Raw genomic sequence first — 22,781 nt, forward strand, 5'->3', positions numbered from 1 at the left:
TGGTAATCCCTTGCAGTCTCACTAAAAACACTCTTTAAAACAAAAGTGGAAACAAACCTCTGTCATTAACTTCCATTTAGCTTTGTTGCACTTGAATGACCTGTTTTACATCCTCCTTGAGTTCTTAGATTCTGTAGTAGAGACTGGACAAAGAAACCTCTCTGTTTAAGGCTTTTCAGGTATTAAATGATGTGACTGATCTAATACAGAAAGATTGTGCTTGTACGTACTACAAAATTGCACCGTTTCTAGCACTGAAAAGAAATGGTTCTGGTGTTTCAATTCTCTATTATAAAATTAAAACACTTATGAGACTTAGTAATGAAAAATAAATGCAAAGTGCTTAATCATGTAGGTGATGGAGAATTCCTTGCACTTAAAGTTGAAAATACAGCTGGATGAGTTATTGGAGTGTTGTTCCTAGTGTGTGGAGAAACCACAAAATGACAGGATCACAAACCCTAACATTGATTTTTGTTGTGTTTTTTTAACAACCTCTCAATGCTACAACAAAAGAAAGTATGTGTGACTTGTGAGAGATTCCATACTGAAAATTTATTATCTTGATTTAACCAAATTAAGGTCACTACTTACGCTACAATGCGTAGAATTCCTAATCATTTTTCATCCAAAGGCTGAACTTTGTGATTTTTGAAATAAAGGCAACAACCATAACTTCAGTTTTCATCTGTCATTAAAGAAAACTCAGCTCTGAAATATCTAACTTTTCAGGCTGAATTTCCTGAATTTATTTGAGTGAATTCCTGGTGCTTCTATTTAAAATCTAAATAATGCTTCAAGTGCTTAAGAGCTAATTTGTTCTTACCATCTCTGTTTCCAGAGACTAGTTGTAGTTTTTGTCAGTGACAAATGGCCAAGTATTTGAAGAGTCTCCCAAACTGTAGAACTAAAAGTTTTTAAACAATGTAAGTTATGATTTTCAAAATCATCTGACACTTCTGTGTTTACTGTTTACATTTGAAATGTTTCTGTTGTATGAGTACTAGAGTTCATCAAAACTGTGTCCAATTCACTGTGGTTTTTTGGGGGGGTTTCCTTTCAGTACGATGATGTATGACAAAATACTGTAAAGATGGCAGCACAAAAAAGGTAGATTTTTCAAAGGTACACAGACAGTACCTTTACAATTCTTCAGGATGAAGGCGAGTATGAAGAACATCTTGGCATCCTGGGACCAGTTATCCGGGCAGAAGTGAATGATGTAATCCTGGTAAGTCACTGTTTTTTCAGTATGTGTACAAGATAGGATTTTTATGGTGATCTACAGTGTGACATAGAATGGATCTAAAACTGCCACAAATTTTAAAAGATGATAGAGGAGACACATTTTTCAGAGCTAGAAATTGCACAGTGGACAAAAGAACACAGTGATGTGTTATTTCATTGAAGGAGTAAGATTTTGCACTCTTATTCACCGTAAATTCACTTCTATTTTTCTTTCTCGTGTTTCCCACCATTGAATATCAGCTTAAAAAATCAGATTTGTTTAGCATTAAAAATTTTTCTTAGACCCAAACTGCACTGAAAATATTACTTTTTACATGAAAATGGATCATCTTATTAATTGTAAGAGGAATTGAGAAAATTTGTATTCAAGATGAAAGTATACAAACATGTAAGTCCAAAACCTGTATTTTCTTTTGAAAATTTTTGCTCTAAGTGGATTGGTTAGTTGTAAAACAAACAAGAATGGAGAGGAACTGTATTTCTGGTCACCTGGTAGTATACTTCCACTAGGAGGCATGTTGATGTAGTGCTTCTCTGCTTTCCTCACCCTTCCCCATCTATCTTCCAACACACAAGCATTGACTGCATAGAGTAGATCTCACACTTTTCTGCTTTTTTCTGTGAGTGATGTACAGTAGGAATACACTGAACTATGTTAAAAGTACAGGGAAGAAAGAATGTATTTTAGTTTGCAAATGTCATCTTTTAAAGGAGGTAAATATGGAATCTCCCTGTCCTTGTGCTGATCTGGGACAAGTGTGACTGACACATGCAGAGATCTAATATTACTGTTTGGTTATCTTATGCCCTTTATTGTGACCATGCAGCTGAACGTAAGTAGAAGCTCTGCATCTCACTGCTTGCTGTAAATAAGCATTCCCAAGATTGAAGAGGAGCAGCAGAAGCCTGGACCCAGTAGAAGGCAGGGAGATTGTCTCACGCTTCCTAATATTTAGTTATCAACTGGCATTGAAGAGTGTGACACTGCTTGGAGCTCTGAAAAGTTATTCTTACCAGCTTTGCTGTTGACAGTGTGGCCTGTGGTCATTATACAAATGTTGAGGTTATTAGAAGGTACTACACAGGACCTTTAGTTTAGGCCCAAAATTGCTCAACATTTTTTTTCTTCTTTTTTCTAGGTTCATTTTAAGAATCTGGCATCCAGACCATATTCCCTCCATGCCCATGGACTTTTTTATGAAAAGTCTTCTGAGGGAAGCATTTATGATGATGAGTCTAGTGATTGGTTTAAAGAAGATGATAAAGTTCAGCCAAATAGCAGCTATATATATGTATGGTATGCAAACAGGCGATCAGGACCACTGCAGCCAGGAGCAGCTTGTCGTTCCTGGGTCTACTACTCCGATGTAAATCTGGTAAGGAAATCAAAATAGTAGTGATAGTATTGCTGCAATTTATCATATAATCATAGAGGTGTGGAGGGACCTCTTGATATTATCTAGTGCAATCTCCCCTTGCCTGCTCTGGTAGGATCAACTAGAGCAGGTTGCCTGGACTACACATCTAGTCAGATTTTGGATATCTCCAAATGATGTTATTGTACGGATGTGGAAATGTAAGGTGCTGAACACTTTTTAGATAGCTGTCCTGACTTTTGGGTGTGATGTTCCCACGTGAAATTTAATCCCTTATCTTCAGTTAAAAGAGGGAATAAACTGTTGATTAATTTAGAATAGGAAACACTAGTAGATTGAGGCAACTAAAGGCATAGAGCACTGGAAATTTCAGGACCCTTCTGCTACATTTTTAGAGCCTTATGAATTTCCACAGAATGTTTTTGACATCTTTTAGGAAATCTATTATTACATTTAATAAGGGTTTACTGCCTTGTAGGAGAAAGATACGCACTCGGGTTTGATTGGGCCAATACTTATCTGTGAAAAAGGAACCTTCAGTGCACCAGAGAACAACGGAACAAACACTCGAGACTTTTTCTTGCTTTTTATGGTCTTTGATGAAGAAAAAAGCTGGTACTTTGACAAACGCTCTAGAAAGCCTTGTACTGAGAAGACCCGAGAAATGCAACAATGCCACAAATTCTATGGTACTTATTTCCTTTTCTCAAGTATTTACCAGGGTAAAGGGAAAGGTGTTGAGGGAGTTATCTCAGCTCACTTTGCTTGTGAACAAACGTAAATCCTGCACGTTAGTTATGTGAACGTTTTTTTTGCTGTTGCTGTTCTCCATTGTACCCATAACAGTCATAGTTTTATAATAAAAGATTAGCACTGACTGGAAAACTGTTATTAAAATGCGGGAAGGATATTGACCTGAAAATTTAAAAAGGCTTTTTGATTTAAACAAACAAACAAAATAAAAGCCATACCAAAAAAACTCACGAAACCACTCTTTTCTGTAAGAAGAAGCTAATACTCTGGGAAAGTGAATCCTTTTGCAAGAAATATAAAAATACAATAAAAATTTGGCAAATGAACTAGTTCTACAGAAAGAATTTTAAGCAGTTCTAGGACTTCATGTACTTCTGTGTGGACACAGATTTTATTTATGTAGCGTGGAGTAAGTGGGTAAGTGTTGAGAGGTAATCTTTTGTTCTCTTTGAAATAATTGATGGTATGTAGATTGTAGTGTGCAGCACTTCAGATGGGAAAAAGTGATGTTTTTCCTGAGTATATTAAATATTTAAATAAATACTTCATTAAACATTTGACTTATTTTAATAATTACTTTCTCTCATTTTTGAAGATCTGTTTTGTGAAGTGTTAACCATTCCAGCAATGTTGTTTTTTTTTCAGCCATTAATGGGATTACCTACAATTTGCAAGGCCTGAGGATGTATGAAGGTGAACTCGTCCGATGGCATTTGCTTAATATGGGTGTGCCAAAAGACATTCATGTTGTTCATTTTCATGGACAGACATTCACAGAACAACTAGAGCTCATGAAGTTTCAGCATGGTACATACACACTCCTTCCAGGTAAGTATCAGAATAAATTCTAAGGGTCAATTAGTACAGTCATACCAATGTAAATGTGAACAGAAGTTGGCTTTGGGCACAAGGAGAAAGAATTCGAGAGCACTAACAGTCCGGGTGCCAACAATGGTCAGAAATTCATTATTTGCACCTCACTTAACATTTTGGGAGGTGAGAAATGAAGACATGAGAGATAAGCATAAAATTATGATCAAAACATTTGTGTTTGGGCAAATGTTTTTCTCTCAGATGAATAGAAATGTATATGGAAAATGAATATTAGTATGGTCCATAGTACTACCTTCTGTTTGCGTTTTCTTGCTGCTCACTAGGCATGTGACTATTGGTTTAAGGTTTCTGTCCTTTGTGTCTTTCTTTTCCTTTCTACAAAGTAGGTCATAGATTGGATTTGGCTTTGGCTTTGTAAAGTGCTCAACAGTAAAGAAAGTAAAGGAATTCCATAGGATAGTGTCTGCCACAAATTCCTCACGAAATTAAGAATGTACAATAACACAGCTGTCCTGTTCATACGTTCCCAGACGTCAGCACCACTGGAAGTCCCATCAGTGTTTGCTGGGAATTACTATTGGTATCTGGCTTGTGAGCATTTATTTTTACAATGTGAAGTGAGTATGATGCAGAAAAAAAACAGAACAAATGTCACCCCAAGGAGAATGCTTACATTCAGAAAGCAATTAAATAAGCTAAAAACACTCTTTAGGCCACAAGGTACTCCTTTGCCCATCACTGTCAACATTGTGGCGTGCATAACAACACTTAGAAAGCATTGGCAGCTATACATGCTTTAAAAAAAATAATAATACAGGAAACAAAATAATGGAATTGGCTTGGAATGATACAGTGTTATTTCAGTGAACATTAGATGATTTGTTCACGGTTTAATCCTTTTGAGGTAATATTTTTCACCATGACATCTCTGTATGTTTTTGTATAAATGAGAACCAGAATTGTCATGTCTGCACTAAGTAAAAACATAAGAAAAGCAATGAAGCATGTATTGTGTTTTCTTAAAAAATAATTTAAAAAGAAAGCACACAAACAGCCTTAAAGGTCTGATTCCTACTCAATCCTTAGTATTCTTGAGGTATGCAAAAATTGAAGAAAGGGCTCATACATGTCAGTGTCCTTCATCTAGTTTTCTTTTCTTTACATCCATCCAGTACGTTACTTGAACAAACTGGGGAAGCAGAAGTAAGGACTGCAATCAGTACCATAGAATCAACACCCCTACATTATGTAATAAACTTAGTGTTGTTCATTACATGGATCAGCACTATCTGCCATGTGCAGACGTCTGTTGTTGCATACCATCATCCACGGTTTTGTAACTTGCAGTAGCACTAAAGACTAGGTTTTGATGTGCTCTCTTAATTCTCTGTCTCCAGATTGAACATGCTTGTTAAGAAAAAAAAAGATTGGCATCTGTGGTGTTAGTTCTGCTTTCTCTGCTATGTTTAACATAAGAAATTTTTCTGAATCAAGCCATAGTATGATCCCTGGTTTAAAATGCAGCCTCACTAACGTCAACCTTATAACACTTCTGATATGTTTTTTTTTTTTCTTCCATCTCTTCAAGGCTCATTTCAGACAGTTGAAATGAAACCACAGAGACCTGGCTGGTGGCTTTTAGACACTGAAGTGGGGGAATATCAGCAAGCAGGAATGCAGGCATCCTTTTTGGTTCTGGAGAAAGGTACTGAATTATGGTATTTTTTTGGCTAGGGGAATCAAGCTATAAAGTCATCTCTGCCCTTTCAGGGTCACTGAAAATAAGTTTGGGAGATTGCTCTGCAGAAGATCAAAATGTGCTTTCAAGGGGGTGGAGTGATTACTGTAAATTTATTCTAAAAGAAAAAATGTTCAGCCTTTCGCATACTAGCTTTGAATTCATTGTTTTTCTCACAGTGACCATTAGATTAATCGATTGAAAGAAACTGCAGAGATTTATTTGTCCTCTGGGAAAAAAATGGTGAAGTTACAGTATTATTCAGAATTGCTCTGAGCAATGCTGTCTTAGAACATTCCATCAGGATATATATTGAAGTTAAATCTTCCTTTTAACAACAAACTTACTGTGCTCTCCCCAGAGTGCAAGATTCCAATGGGTATGGCAAGTGGAGTTATACTTGATTCGCAAATCAACGCTTCACATCATATAGGTGAGTTGATAGTTGAAAAGATCTGAACACGGTACTGAATATCACCAGCAAAGTGCTGCAATTCCATTTATTTTATTTTATTTTTACATCTAACAAGATCAGTTCCATAATGAACCATCTGTCAGTTTAAAAAGCTCCCTAGTTCTTCAGAGACTGATGTGAACTAGATAGCCCTCATCACTGAATTCAAACACTGTCATGGATCTTCTGTCAGCACCGTAAGCCCAAGAGTCAAGCAAACCTCTGTCAATGGCCTGCTGCATGACCTGGAACAAATATAACTTCATCTTTTTATCTTCTGGGTTCCCCATTTGAAAATCAACATGAAGTGTTCAAAAAACTTTTGGAATTTGCATGTGATAGGAGCTGTCAAAGTGCATTTGTACTGAAAGATTTGGGAAACTGGCATCCAGAAAAATGACAGTTTTTTGCTTTACCAAGTTAATTTTTATATGAAAATGGTATCATTTTCTAGAGAAATTGTTAGGATTCTACATAGACAGTAGCAAGTGAAGGTGTACAAAGGTTGCACAACCAACCTTTTTTTCCTTTTTTTTTTCTCTCCCCAAGACAGATCTTAAAGGAACCAAAGTAGTCCATGTTTTAAGCATATCTCTTTAAATACTTTATTCATATTTTTTTTCTGTAGATTACTGGGAACCTAAGCTAGCCCGATTAAACAATTCTGGAACATATAATGCTTGGAGTACAGCAATGACAAATGATCTTCCTTGGATTCAGGTATATATTACAATATGTGCTTGGCCACCATTAAGTCTGGACATGTCCATACAATCCTGTGTTGTTATTTTCTTGCAACTTGTATTAGAAAATTAGGCTGCTTTTGTTATTATAGAGTAAACTGCTGTTGAAACAGAAGATGAATCAACTTTGTTTAGAGATGCCATAAACTGCCTACCTCTCTTGGAGTTAACCCAATCTGTAGTGCCGTTGAAGCTCAACAGTCCCCCTTACATTTTAGACTGAAACAGTTTGTTAGGCAATTAAAGTCATTCTCTCCTCTACCTTTTTTATGTTTACCTAACAGTATATATTTATTTTTATGTACATTTGTTGGGTGATCATTAAAGTGTAATACTCTCAAGTAGTACTTAAGATAGTTTTGAAGAATATTTCTTTTTATTGGATGCTTCTGTGTTCAGCTTGATGTATCACAGGCAAATTAAGCTGATAAAATTATGGCTTCAAGCACTGTACTCTTCAGGTGCCTCACTTCCATGTTTTTCTTCTATCCAATCATTTTTGCACCAGATGGCTAAGGTAAACCCATATCTATGATTTCTTTAAAATCTTGTGAAAATGACAGGTTAAGGGAAGAGAGAGACTCAAACTAGTGTTGCAGCATAAGTTCAACAGGTAGCTGTTAACAAGCTGTTGGCTTACTAACATTTGACAGTCAGTGAAGGTGAAGTAGGGGAGCTGTAAAAAAAAAAATGTTGAGAAGAGAAATAATTTGATAATGGCTATAGTAATGAGAAGCTGAGATTATTGCAAGAGATCATGCAGAGGTGTGGATGGAGAGCTCAGAGAATCAGTTCCACTGCTGATAGGAGCATCTTGCTAATTTGTTCTTAAGTTCTAAGTGTTTGGATCCAGTATCAGAAGAAATGGAGTGGCTTTCCTTCTCTTCAGAATAAAATATCCCTTTTTTTGGCCTGGATATCCAAAACAAGAGGCAGCTTACGAAAATATGAGCCTTGAATTTCTCTATACTACTTTCGCCTATCTGCAAAATAGAGATAGCACTTTTGCCTAGCACAGACATGGATATTTTTGAAGCACCTTTGTAGTGCTCTGGTGAACACTGGTAAAATGACCTCTGAAGTAAATACACATATGAAATTAAAGATAATATTCATTTGGACTCTGGCAACTGCTTGTATTCCTCCTGGGGGTGTTACATTGTGGGTACCAAAATGCAGGGCTCAAAGCAACTGTGTAGATGCCAAAGAATACAACTTATATCATTGTGCAGTCCTGACTTTATAAACATTTTTTCTGTTCCCAGGTAGACTTTCAAAGACAAGTTCTATTAACTGGAATACAGACGCAAGGTGCCAGGCATTTTTTGAAGTCCTTCTATGTCCAGAAGTTCTTTATTGTTTACAGCAGAGACAAACGAAAGTGGAACACTTTCAGAGGAGACAGCTCTCCAGCAGAAAAGGTTTGTATGTACAATAGGGATTGTAACAACCTAGGTAATCTCATTGGATGATACAGTGAGTTGATAACTTTATTTTATGTTAGAGATAATGGAAGAATTGTTGGTCCTCAGAGACTTTGAGCTTGAAACTTCAAAGAGCATTTACTAATCAAATTCAGACCAGAAGGCAAATTGTAAGATAAACCTTCTAGACTGGGATTTAGATTGACCTGTGACCTTTTCTGTAGAGCCTGCTTCCTCACAACCATCTCTTCCTACTTTTATTTCCTAAGCCCACATGAACTTTTTGAAACAAGCAGGAAGATGAAATAAAAATTAGACCCTATTTCATTAGGAACCAAATGCTTCTTCCTTTTTTGTCCTTCCTCCTGTCACAACAATTGAATTTTAAACTATCTGAATTGCCTGCAGTGGGCATGTGTGACAAGTTTGGCCATACCCCACAAGAGGCTCCTTTTATACCCAAACACTCCAACCCTGCCAAATAGAGTTTTCTGTGATAGGACTCCCAAATCAAAGCACTTTCTCTTACCTCTCCTTTTGCCTCTTTTCCAACAGTTTTATATAGTGCATAGCAATGGGTTGCTTATTTGAACTGAAGCTTTTAGATGCTTCCAAATGTGCTAAGATGGGGCCATGAAATAATACATGTTGCCCTGCAACATAAGATGCTCCATCATGGTGGATAGAGCTAATGGCAGAAAAAGACTTCCATAACAGAGCAGGCTTGTGTTTGCATTAAATTAACTATATGTGGGTATTTTTTTTAAATAGATTTTTGAAGGTAATTCTGATGCCTATAGTATAAAAGAGAACGTCATTGATCCCCCTATTATTGCAAGATATATCAGAGTCTACCCAACACAGGCCTACAATGAACCAACTCTTCGCATGGAGCTCCTTGGCTGTGAAGTAGATGGTAAGAATGATATGTGTGCTTGTGCCTCCTTTTTAGTAATTTTTGAACTTTTATGTTAAATGAAGCTAAAATTGTGAGTGTTCTCCAATTCCAGCTTTGTCACTTAAACTATGGCTACTTGGTTGAACATGGCACTTCTCTTAACAGGTTGCTCTTTGCCACTTGGAATGGAAAGTGGAAAGATCAAGAATACTCAGATAACAGCCTCATCTGTTAAGACATCCTGGTTTAGCACCTGGGAGCCTTCCCTCGCCCGTCTCAATCAGAAAGGAAAGATAAATGCCTGGCGAGCCAAGGTAACAAGTGAAAAAGAGGAACAAGAGCAGGAGAGCTAATAAATTTGTACTCTGTGCTCTTGTGCTTTCTGCACACTGTGCCCAGTGCCAAACATGATAGGTTACTTCACAACTCTTTAACAGTCTTGTGAGAAGAAGCCAATTCAACTCTCACTAGAAAACTTGTTAAATTTTGGCAACAGCGATGAAATCATGTTTTGGAGAGATGGATGGTGCCCTCAGATCCATAGCCTGCAGCACTTCCCTGCGGAAATTTCTCTCTTAATTTCACTAAATGAACACAGGTTCATTTATTTGGTTTCATGGAGCTAAAGAAACCCTTCCTGGATTGGCATATAGTCAGTACAGCATAATGGATCTGAGGCTGCAGATTTTGTGGTTCATTCTGCCCCTGTTCTACTGAAAACCTTCAACGGGGCAGGTGAATTGCATCTGCAAAATAAAGCTGCATTTATTTATGAAGCACCTTCAGAGTTGCTGGAAGCAAGCATTTGCTAGAAGTGTTTGGTAACAGTATTATGTACAAAGTACTTTGAAATTTGCTGGAAGCTTCTGCTTTATATAAGCATTTGATATTAACATTATATATTGTATTTTAACATTGGAGATAAATCTATTATTGTGGTGGGTTGACTTTGGCTTTTTGCCTGGTTCCCACCAAGTCGCTCTCACTCCCCCACCTCAGCAGAATGGGGAGAAAAAAGCTATGAAAAAACTCATGGATTGTGATAAGGGTAGGGAGATTGTTCACCAGTTACTGTCACAACACAAAAACGACTTTGGGAAGCTTAATTTAATTTATTGCTAACTCATTACAGAGCAGGACAGTAAGAACAACTACAAGCTAAAAACACTTTTTCCCCCCCACTTCTTCCCAGGCTCAGCTTCACTTCTGACTCTCCTGCCTCCTACTTGCCAAGTGCCACTTGGTGACTGGGAGCTGTGGTCAGTGCACAGGCTTTCTCTTCGCTGCTTCTTCCTCTACTCCAGCATGGAGTTTACTTTACACAAGGTGCAGTCCTTTGGGAGTAAACTGCTGTAATGTAGGTTTGCCACAAGCTTTAGTTCCTGTCAGGCAACCTGCTCCAGTGTGGGCACCACTCCATGGGCTGCAGTTCTTGCCAGGAGCTTGCTCATGAGTAGGCTGTCCTTGGGCTACATTTTCTCTGGGGGGATGTCCACCTGTTGCAGTGTGATTATTTGCTCTGACATGGCACATGATGGATTGCAGGGGACAGGCTGCTTCACCATGGTCTTCTCCATGGGCTGCAGTGGAATTTCCTCCTCTCCCCTCCCCTAACCTGAGTATTTGCAAAGTTGTTTCTCACATTTTTCTTATCCTCCTCTTTCATAGCTGCTGCATGTTTTTTATCCATTCCTAAATGTGGTATCAAAGAAATAAGCAGCATTGCTCATTGGCTTAGCTTTTGCCAGCAGTGGATCCACCTGGAATCGGCTCTATCCAATATGAAACAGGCAGTTCCTGGTCTCATCTCACAGAAACCACCCCTGCAGTTCCCCCATTACCAAAACTTTGCGATATAAACATAATAGTTATTTTCCTATATGTATTGAAAATAATACAAAAGTCTTAAGATACACCACCTGCAATGAAGAAGTTAATTGTAGTGGCCACAAAGTGTGCTTATGACTTCTGTTTTCGCTTTACTATTCTTTTCCTCTTTGCAGTTTTGATACGATCTTAACTACAGTGGTTGCTCTGAAAATAATATGTCCTATTTAGATACAAAGAGCACAATAACACTATTTGACAGAAAAAATCGTCAGCTACAAAACAGTATTTTTCAGTGTAGTTACCACCATTAGCTGTGTATTTTCACCAGCAATGAACTGCATGCCACAGTGGTAAAAATCTGAACCAGCAGAGGTGATCCAATGTCACTTTCCAAATGGTTGAATTCAGTTACACGCCTTTGCTTCATCTTCACTTCCACATCAGGCACCATTCTGTCAGACTGTCCCTTTGCTGCCATCTGTCACACAGTACAACATGTAATAGAATATTGATGGGAAGGTTCAGCCTCTGCTGCCATACCACCAACATCTGCGTCTGACGTCCTGGGCCAACATAATAACATAGGAGGCATTACCTTCAGAGCAGGCCTTGTATCCTTCAACAGGAATTTTCATTTAAGAAAATAAAGAGATATACATGTTTTCTAACGGGTCACCCTTCTTATCAATTACAGTCAAACAACAACCAACAGTGGCTGCAAATTGATCTCCTCACAATTAAGAAGATAACTGCTGTTGCTACCCAGGGGGTCAAGTCTGTATCAGCTGAAAACTTTGTGAAAACCTATGTTATTCTCTACAGCAACCAAGGCTCGGAGTGGAAATCCTATACAGAGGGTTCAAACTCAGTGGCAAAGGTATCATCTTCAGCTCAGACAGCTTTGCCATTGCGTTGTTTCAGATTCTGAGCACAGTAAGGGCCCAAAGGCAGAGCACTCAGCCAAAAAGATACTCTCTGAGGACTTTAAAATGTTAGGGAGCTGGGGTTACTAAGATAATGTTGTAATATCAGTCTGATTTTTCACAGTACTTTACAGTAATAAAAGGGAAGAACACCAAATCCATAGAGAATGCAGTCAACTTCGTGATAAAAGGAACTGATACTATTTGTAAAGAAGGACATTTCATTTGAATGCACAAGGCCATTTAATCTTGCTGAACAAAGGATTTTCAAGGGCCTCTTTCCAGCTTTTTTTTTATGCCTTTAGTATGATTTAAATCAATGAGCATTTATGTGTAACGCAGCTGGAGAGCTCTGGATGCCCAAGAGCTGGTAAAATACTTTATATTATTACCCAGATCACTTTACATCAAGCTCACGGGGGTAGATGGAGGTAAAATACGGGAAGTTTGGTTTGTAATTCATTCAAATTAGAAAGGAACGTTTTGTGATGTGAATGGACATCACGACAGAGGTGGTTGAGATGCTGATGGCCTGAAATAGTGTCAACCCAGCATTTCTAGAGGAAACAGCATTTTGCATAAAATCAGCATCGAGCTGGTCTATCTGCTCTGGGCAGCTGATGCAGTGGCTTAGAACCATTTTAAAAAGAAAAAAAAAAAAACAAGCTTATTTTAAAGTGCTGCCTTTTACCTAATAGTGTATTCTGTATTTGCAGGTTTTCTCTGGTAATGAAAACAGCAATGGGCACGTCAAGCATTTCTTCAACCCACCTATCCTGTCCAGGTTTATCCGCATTGTTCCAAAAACATGGTATAATGGTATTGCCCTTCGGGTGGAACTTTTTGGCTGTGATTTTGGTGGGGATCTGACTGCAAAAAGAACTGAGAAGTCTGGGACTTAACCTTTCTGCAATCATCACACAGAGAAACTTCTTAAAAAACAACAAAAAAAAAAACCCACAAAACCCAAACTCTTAAAGCGATTGTACTTAATAGTTTAGATGTGTGCTTCATCAAAGGACCTAATGTGTTGCTAACAAGAATCAAGAGAGGATTCTTTGGCAGGCATCCCATTCCTATAAATACACACTTCAGAAAGAAGCTTCTTTTCTGTGGAAATAAATAGCGGTCCCTTCTATTTTATATATTGCTTCTTCATCTTAGCGAGTAGACTGTCTTGCTTTGTACTTAATTTTATATCCTTAAATATAAATACAATTGCAATACTTCTGCAACAGAGGGGAATAATAGAAAGCTATTGGTGTACATTCTCCACGTGTAGGGCTGAGAGGGAAAACCAGTGCAGACATGGAGCTGCACTCCAGCAATGCATTGGTAAGAAGTTATTGTAGAGGATGAGCTCACCTCCACATCATCTACGCTCTGACAAAGGTAGAAAGCATCCCAGCATCAAGGCATATGTATCCTCTCTTCTTTGAGAATGGGATTCACATTTTTGATTTGGTTCTTACACAGCAAGCACACTGGAAATGCTATGGATTTTAGATAACATTTTATCTTCAGTGCCCCGGAATGGGGAGGGATAGCCAGCAATATCTATTGCCCAGAAATGAGAAGGAAAGTGTATGTGCATTTCTCACAGGATGGCTACATTTAGTGACAACACCTGTACAATCCATGAACTCATCGTTCCAGCAGAGGTTTAGCTAAGCTTTCAGTTGTGTCATTGGATTCCATCCTGCAAATTATTTGCAGAAACATGGTTGAGAAGTGTGGAATTTTTGAAGTTGTTTTTGAGCCTTATATGGCGTTATCCAGCTTACTTCAGCAGTTTTTCAATCCTTGTATCTTAGTGCACATTTCAAAATAAGGATGTAAAGCAGGAGTGTAAAGTAATTCTTTTTTCTTTTCAACTGTCAAAAACTGTTGTCATTTTCCACTAAAAATAAAGATAACACTGTAGCATGAAAAGCATCAACATTTTAATTTGTATATTTGCCTTTACAGTAGTACATCTTCGCCAATAATTAGTGAAATTTCCATTGCAGAAGTAAAATTTTCTGCTGAATAGGAAATTTCAGTGCTAATTAGAATTAACTTCAAATTGTGAAATAGTATAAATTCAGTTTATGTTATGCATTAATTCAGTATAATTCTTTCATCTTGAAAGATTGGTTACTTTATGTACTTTATATTTTATGACGGTGCTTAATTTATTTTTAATTTATTTTAATTTTTTTTGTTTGATACATCTACTAAGTTGCATCACAAACAGTATTCGCTTAGATGAAAAAAATTTGAACTTTGGAGACACTGTTTACCCTAGAATACAAATATTAAATGCTTGCAAAGTTTGGCAGAACAAGAGTTTTGTGCAAGAAGTACTAAACAGTCTCTGTTTGGAGTTGGTCTCTTCTCCCAGGTAACAGCAATAGGATGAGAGGTAATGGCCTTAAATTGCACATGGGGAGGTTCAGATTGGCTATGAGGAAACATTTCTTCTCAAAAAGAGTGGTGCTGCAGTGGCACAACTGCCCAGAGAGGTGGTGCAGTCGCTGTCTGTGGAAGTGCTCAAGAACTGTGTAGATGTGTCACTGAGGGACATGGTTAGTGAACATGGGCTGACAGTTGGTCTAAGTGATCTTAGTGGTCTTTTCCAGCCTTAACAATTATGATTTCAGAAGGCTTTAAGAAATGTTCTTAAAGGCTCTAAGTAAGTATTTATTTTATGTAAACTTAGACAAGTGCAGGAGCAGGACTACATACATCTGTGTCGATTTTCTAAGTTGGAGGCTCTGCGTATGCTTGTTAATAGATGGGACTTTGGTCAGTTTGAGCCAGCTGTCCTGATTGTCCTCTCCTAACCTCTTGTGCACCCCCAGCCTACAAGCTGGAGGGACAGAGTGGAAAAAATAGAAGACCTTGACACTGTGCAAATGCTGTTCTGCAATAGCTAAACCATTGTCAACATTGTTTTAGCCATAAATCCATAACTCAGCACCATTCCTGAAGAAAATCCATCCTTTGCCAGACTCAGTACTATCTCCACTCCTTATTCCACACCATTTACATCACACTCGGCTCTTACACTATGCAATACATCTTCAAGATCCTTGCTAACTACCACCTCACTTCTCATCCTTTGATGCGTGCGTATGCAGATATTATTCTCTGAGCCTATGGTTCACTTCTGTGAAACATCCACTGAGTTCATAGTCCATGACTGGGGTTCCGTTTGCTAAGGTCGTTGCTCGGGAGAGGAGAAGTGCTGTATTGAGTTACTGGAGTTCCAGCACGTCCAGCACAGAAGCACTGCCCAAGCAATCTGCCAGCCTGGGTATGTGGCCAGTGCAGTTATCAAAATGTTCCTAGGCACAGCAGAGTAAGGTGATAAGTGCACTAAACAGCAAAAGCCATAAACAGTCTCTAATATGCAGTAGACTCTAATGAAGGCTCAGGACCCTGCTTATTCACAGCTAAACAGCTCAAATAGCAACAAATCCTCTGGCACACTGATCAAATCTGCCATTATCTCAAACCCCTTTTTGGGCACCAAAAAGGACTGTGGCAGGGTGACTGCAGCCAGCAGGGAAGCCCCCACCCCTTTGCTTGCTCACTCCCCGTGACAAAAGGGGCAAAAGCAAGAAACATCTGCAGATCAACATAAAGACAGTTTAATAAGCAAAGCAAAGTAAGGAATTAATTTGCTACTTCCCATTGGCGGGCAGAAATCCAGCAGAAATTAGGGCCTCAGCATGCCAAATGCCATGACCTTGAATATCCCTCCTTTTTGTGCTCTCACCCAGCTCTTATGGCTGAGCGTGACGCCATGTAGCACAGAATATCCCTGTGCTTAGTTTGCTCTAGCTGCTGTGGTTTTTTGTCCTCTCAGCCTCTCACCTGCCTGCTCACTGCAGGCCACAGTAGAAACAGAGAAGGCCTTGGCGCTGTGCAAGCAGTTCAGCAATAGCCAAACAATCGGTGCCTTGTTAATATGCTTTTAGTCACAGATTCAAAACAAAGCACCTGGCAGTTTCTGTGAAGAAAATTAACTCCATCCTAGTGAGATGAATTACACAGAGTATTTTCATACGCAAATGGGGACAAATTCCTTCTGTTCACAGGAAGGGAGATGCGAAAACGTGCCCGCATGGGATCTGCCAAACCAAACCAAAGATAATCTATGCTTAGTGAGCACTTTGGTGGCTGGAAAAGAAAGCGTTTTCATCACCTGTATGAAGCAGCCAGCATAGATTGAATCTGCCAAGGCTTTAGAAGATGAGTAGTCAAAATGGTCAGAGTTGCACCACCTTTTACACACCATGGAATAAATTCTGTGTATGTTGAAATGAATTGCAAAATACTTAAGGGGAGCAGGAATTTCTGCAGTTCTTTCAAAGCAGAGAATAAAGATATGCATCAGAACACGAAGCAAACAAGCTCTTTTGGACTAAAGCAGAAATGTAGTGCCAGGCCTGGGAGTAGTTGCATCTCACCAGTAATATTTCCCCTCAGTCTGAGGGTGCCTTGCACTGCCCTCCTGATCCAAAGCCCCAGAGCTAATTGTCTGTAGCCTCAAATGAATAACAGAATTGCTGCTCTCTAATACTTGTTCCAGCTTCCAGGTGGCCTTGGGGGGGCCAAAGCATCTCCAGATGGTTGTATAGGGATAGCAGCGCACAAATCCCTGTGTTTTTGTCACTAAATGCCACTGAGTGTTCCCTTCTGCTTTCCAGAAGCGGTGGCCATACTATGTCACGCAAAAATTGTGCAACTGGTTGTGGAAGTGAGGTGGACATACACGTAAACACAGCTGAGTGGCTCAGACTCAAACATGTGAGCTCAGTATTCAGGCAGGTTTGTACAGACTGAAAAGTCTCGAGGCAATTCAGGCAGCAGAGCAGCCTTCTTGTTTATAAAATAGATGAAGGCTCCATTTTTTGCTGGTTCATTGCTGGCAATTCTGGCCACGCCTCATGTGCTGCAAGGTAGCAGGGCTTCAGCCGAACCAGCTGACCTCCACCAAGGCATCCTGCTGTTTGCTTAGTGGGTGGTTCCCTTCACAACATAGGCAGAGCAAGGCCCAGTGGGAATACAAAGCTGCGCATTACACAGGAATCAGAGTCAACGTGGATTGTCTATTTCCCAAATTGTGCATGAAAATAGATGGAGAGGTGGATCTGGGCTTTGGGACACTTCATGTATTAGGGATGTCACTGAGCGTTTGTGGCAAAAGTCAGGCATGCCTGTGCGAAGTGCCAAGAAAACTGTGGAAAAAGCATCAGGTAGGAATCTGGCAGATGTCCAGCCTTCAGTAGCACCCTGATATGGCTGTGAGCACAGGTGGCTTAACCAGAATTACGGGACTGTGCCAATGTGGCAAAACAATGGATTGCAACTTCTTATGCAGTGATGTGCAGGAAGTACATTTCTAACAGGAAAAGATCTTTTGGAGACATACCTGGAGAAGGAAGGTGTGAGGAAAGACTGTTTATTAACATGCTAGTATCTATCACCACAGAAATGAGATGAAACACTATCCTGGGGTAACCAATTGCTGTTTTCCTCTTAGTGAGTCATTCATTCCACTTAGTGAGCCCTTCTTGCTCTCACTCCTTTGTTAAGTTTATTCATGCTCATTGTATCTCATCCACCCAGTTCATCCACCCACACTTTCCTATCATTACTGTGCCCCATTCTCCACTTCTTTATTACACCCAGCGTTTGCGTTATGCTTTAATTACAATAACCTCCATCTTCTTGGAAGTTCATGTTACACTTTCCAAAGTGGGACATGGAATCATTCAGAGGGGTCCTGGGAACATCTGTAACACCATTCCTAATAGGAGAAGTGCTATGCTGAGCCCACTGTGACATAGATATGTCTAAAGGCACAAATTCAGAATGGTCCACATGCTTCTACATTTAATGAAAGCACTGGGTTTGTTCTAACTCTGTTTAATCCACTGCGTTCTTTTCCAGCGTTCACCATGAAAATTTGCACACTGGTATCCCCATCTGTGGCAGACTTAAGTAACTTTTCACTTTTTTTCCCTGCAGCTGACTAAAAAACATTTCAAAAATGTTCTGCCCAAAATGGAAACGTGTATTGCTGTGCAGTGATTCATCTCAGACTAAGGGGTAATCTGAGGTCTTGTGGCAACTGATTCCTCAGAGATTTCCTCATTCACAGCTTTCAGGATATGTGTGGCCTACCAGTCATGTTAAACACAAGATCAAGCAAGATCAGAGGTGATGAACACAGCACTGGAGGAGACACATGGTGGAATGATGCAGTCATTAAGGCACAAACTGTGGGCAAAAAGCAGTGACGTTCCAGAAAAAAATAAAATAAGATGAATTAGCATAGAAATACTGTGCTAAAATATCTTGGACTTCCAGACTATGTTGTAGTAAAACAGAAGCAGAAAATATTTGTCATTGTTCCCTGCAATAGAAAAGGGCTGTCGTATTCTTTTAGTGAGGGACATTTTCTTGCAATTCAAGGGCAATTGATCAGATTATAGCAAAACAGATCTGGCAATGGTTGTTGACCCTTGCTTCGTTTCTCTAAAAAACAAAATTGCAACATTCCTGCAGTTTTCTGACTCTCAAAAAGCCAGAATGGTTCCAAAATGTCCGTGGCATTGAAAGAATATCCTAGCGGAACTCAAGTAATCTTATTTTTTGAAGAGGGAGAAGAATTATGTGAGAGGAAAGGATCATGGAGCTGAAACAATTCTGTTCTTAATGCTTTTTTAAAATCACTGATTTACTACTTGATGGAATAACACTGTATTTGTCCCTCCAATGAAATTGTTTTCTTTCATTTTTTTAAATGCTGGGGAAACACATGCTCTGGAGTTATAGAACAAGGCTATTCTCTTGAATAGGGAAGAGACCTTCAGTGTCTGGAACTAACAAGCCCCAGGCACACAGGAGGTAAAAGAAATGAGTGCATCTGAGTAAAGATACTGATGTGAGTACTTTCGAATTAACCCTTTATGGCTGTCAAATTTCTGTAAATCTCCTGTTCAGAGCCATCACATTATCAAAAGATTTGTGAGGGGGAGCTGGAAGAGATAGACTGCAACCAATCTGTTCTTAAAGGTCGCTACAATCTCTAGGCCTTGTGGTAAACTAAGCATGCTTCATTTCAGAAATAATTTGGCCTTCTGCCATCTCTGTTGCATTCCAACACATACGCTAGTTAGTAAAATCTATTTCCTCAGATTAATTAAATAGATATAATCATGAAACCACATAAATTAGTTGCTGCCTTTTCTCATACCTATGTGCCTTTGTTCTGTCTGTGCTCAGCAAGGAAAAAAACTGTTTTACTCTGGCTTTAATGAGTTCCTGAGTTATTTGGACCATGCTAGTGCTATCACATACTGGCTTTTCAAGAGGGCCGTAAGTTTTTAACATACAGAGGCTTTTTTCCAGATAGCTTGGTAAGACTTTAAGAGAACTTCCCTCACACATACATTTTACAAAATCCTCCACAACAAAGTGTGGGCCAGAACTGGTTACCAGTACTCCCCTCTGATGCATATTTGTGTGAAACTTCTCCCAGTTTATGGTGCAGGTAAGACGTGACCTGAAAATATCTTTGTCTGCGACTGAACTGTGCATTCAGATGAGCTACTTCAATCCCATGCTGAACATAGCATCCTCTAGGGATGGTAGTTCCAGCCTCACTTAAGACTAAAAGGGATTCTTAGTTGTTAGCACTAAGGAAAACAGCAGTAGTGCCCTTCTAAAGGGATTGGTGTGATTCTTTGCTTCCAAAGTGCCAATAGTAATTTATGAGATTGCTCTGAAAATCTGAAATGTTCTGGGCAAGTACAGGTGGATTGCAAGCTTTGCTTGTGCAACAGAGGAGTAGGAAACAGAATCAGCACGTCCCCTAGCCAGCCAAAGAACTGGAGGTTATTTGAGGAAACTCGTACACTGACAGCAGTTCTGAGTGGTCAGGTAGCACAGCACAGAAGATGCCACCAAAGGAGCAGGCTGCATGAGGGACAAGTGGTCTTATGTCCAGGGAAACCCAGCAGGAAAGGTTTTTTGAGCCAGTGGGCACTGATCTGCAGCCACCAGGGTCAGTGGGATTCTCGGAGATTCATATTTACTCCATTGCACTTACTTGCACTTCTTCATAGACGAGTTGAAGATAAGGACTTGCTTCTTGCTACCCCAGTGACATTTATTTTAATGCAAATTGCATCACTGCATCCAAGATCAGACCAAGTTTTTAATGGATTCTCTATGGCTTTGGTTTCCTATTGACATTTTAACTTCAGGATCATACCACAGGGATGATACAGACTTGTCTGGCTAAATCCTTGTCATAGGCTCCTGTTTTGTCCAACATTGCTACATGAGCTGTACCTTCCAATGAAATGTTGCTGGATGGGGTATGTTCAGGAGCTGTGCAAGCCAGAGCTGGGTCTGTAAAGGGTAGCCATCGCACAGTACATCCATACCATAACTCGCTCTGTCACTTTAGATCATACATGTCAAGTGCCTCTGGCAGATTTGCACCGACTGTTATGGTCTAGAGAGATGTTACACTTTTTTCCACTTAATATTATATTGTTATATATATTGTGTGGAATCCTCACAATGTGAGGCGTCAGAGTCACTGTCCCTGAAGGTGTTCAAGAAGTGTGTAAATGTAGAACTAAGGAACAGAGTTTAGTGGGCAACATTGGTGGTAGATGGATGGTTGGACCAGATGATCTTGGAGGCCCTTTTCAGCTTTGGTGATTCTGTGATTCTATGATCACTCAAACTGGTCAAGTCTTTCCAGTAAGAAAATGTTTTTCTCAGAAAAAAATAGTTTCATCCCTTGTGGAAGGCATTTATTTTCAAAACACTCTTCACATCATGTGATAGAGAAGCTAGAAGTGAACAAACATACAGCTTTGGATAGAGCCATGCTGCTGTCTAGCACTAATGTAAATTGTAAGGTTATTTTGGCTTTTGAACTTAACTTACAATTGAGAGATTGAGGAATTACTGTTCTGTACTTCTTTATTTTAAACTTTCTATTACTATTTTTTTTTCTAATGAAAAATGTATGTGCTTGTTGAGAAAGGTAGGGAGGAGGCATGACTAAGAGACAAACACAAATGTAATCCAGCTTTTTTGCAGCTCATGTTTTCCATCTTTGGGAAAAAAAATGAGGGTTTGGGTTTTTTTTCTCTACCATCAAACCCCTTTAACCTTAACGTACTGTTCTTACTAGAATGGAAGGGATGGAGAGAGAAAATGAAGATTGGGAAAGGAAAGAAATAAAAATCCAGACAACAAACTTTTGTTCTGTGAAAACAAGACAAAGTGAGTTCTTTGGAGAGCAAAAGAAGCCCTGAGAAAGCCTGGCGTGCTTCAAACAATACTTCGCAGGTTCTTTTTCTTACACAGAACTTGGAGGCCAAATCTAGGTTCACTGACTGCTGTCTGTATCACCTAGGTACACACATTGAGCTGACATAACTTCTGCTCTGGCCTGCACCCTGGAAACCATAGCTCAGATCCAGTGGTGCAACTCTAAGGCATGGGCATCCAAACTTGAGGCTTGCCTAGGCTGAATGAGTGAAGAGGAATTGTCTTGGGCCACACATATGTAGTTGCTCCAAAAGTAATGCCTCCTATTTATTTCCATGACAACAGATACAAGGAACACAATAACACTGTTTAATTGATTGAGCAAATTCTCACCTACAAAACACGATTTTTCCACATAGTCACCATAGTCACGAGCTGTGCATTTTTGCCAGCAATGAATAAGAGCCTGTGTGCCAGGCTTGTAAAAATATGTACCAGTGGAGATAAACCACTGTCACTGTTGCCACTGCTGAAACACACCACCCATCACCTCACTGCGCTCACATCCACTGTTTGGTCTTCAGAAATCTTTCAGCAAGTGTCAGTGAACACCAATGGGTGCCATTTTTTCCTCACTGAGGAATTCAGTGACACACCTTTGCTTAATCCACACTACCATGTCAGAAGCCATTCTGTCAGACTGTCCGTCCCTCCGCTGCCATCTGTCACACAGCAACCGAGTGTAATGGAATATTAGCAGGAAGGTTCAACCTCTACTGCCATACCATTTACATCTGCCTTTGACATTGTGGGCAACATGATAAAAAAGGAAGCATTAATCTCGGAGCAGATATAGTTATATAGTTAATGTATATAAGTAACAGGTGGGACATGCCTGCTCTAGAGGCTGCCATTTTGGGAAGGACAAAGGCCAATCATCAGATCCTGGGAGCAGCCTGGAAGCTGTGGGAAGTGCTGCCCCTAAGCAGGATGCACCATGGGACCCCCAAAATGTTTAGCTGAGTTTTACACAGCTAGGTATTCTTATTGACCTAGAATACTTTGTATCTTTATCTATTCAGCTATAATGATGGAGATGGTAATAAAAACCTGCAGTTCAAGGAATCTATTCTGAGGCCAGGAAGAACCTGTTCTTGCCTGCTTACTTGTGCATAACCAGATGCCTTTTGAGGGCTTTTATTTTGCATCTTCATGCACTGAGCCCCAGCTAGGAGGAAGATATGCAATGGCAAAGGTGGGAGGCCCTTT

General features: G+C 39.5%; 1 protein-coding gene across 1 annotated transcript in view; it reads left to right on the forward strand.

Moving 5' to 3' along the window:
- F5 (coagulation factor V) overlaps positions 1–14,156 on the forward strand; it is a gene marked incomplete at its 5' end in the record, with an annotated part of 35,407 nt that extends 21,251 nt beyond the window's left edge. The window contains 14 exon segments of the mRNA XM_010719624.2: positions 1,064–1,085; positions 1,087–1,113; positions 1,115–1,231; positions 2,388–2,624; positions 3,103–3,313; positions 4,023–4,205; positions 5,800–5,916; positions 6,311–6,382; positions 7,032–7,123; positions 8,412–8,567; positions 9,342–9,486; positions 9,634–9,782; positions 11,993–12,175; positions 12,938–14,156. Coding sequence (XP_010717926.2) covers positions 1,064–1,085; positions 1,087–1,113; positions 1,115–1,231; positions 2,388–2,624; positions 3,103–3,313; positions 4,023–4,205; positions 5,800–5,916; positions 6,311–6,382; positions 7,032–7,123; positions 8,412–8,567; positions 9,342–9,486; positions 9,634–9,782; positions 11,993–12,175; positions 12,938–13,123 — 1,897 coding nt within the window.
- Positions 14,157–22,781: the final 8,625 nt, after the last annotated feature.

The sequence above is a fragment of the Meleagris gallopavo genome, chromosome 1 (genome assembly GCF_000146605.3).
Source record: "Meleagris gallopavo isolate NT-WF06-2002-E0010 breed Aviagen turkey brand Nicholas breeding stock chromosome 1, Turkey_5.1, whole genome shotgun sequence".
In the NCBI taxonomy this organism is placed as follows: Eukaryota; Metazoa; Chordata; class Aves; order Galliformes; family Phasianidae; genus Meleagris; species Meleagris gallopavo.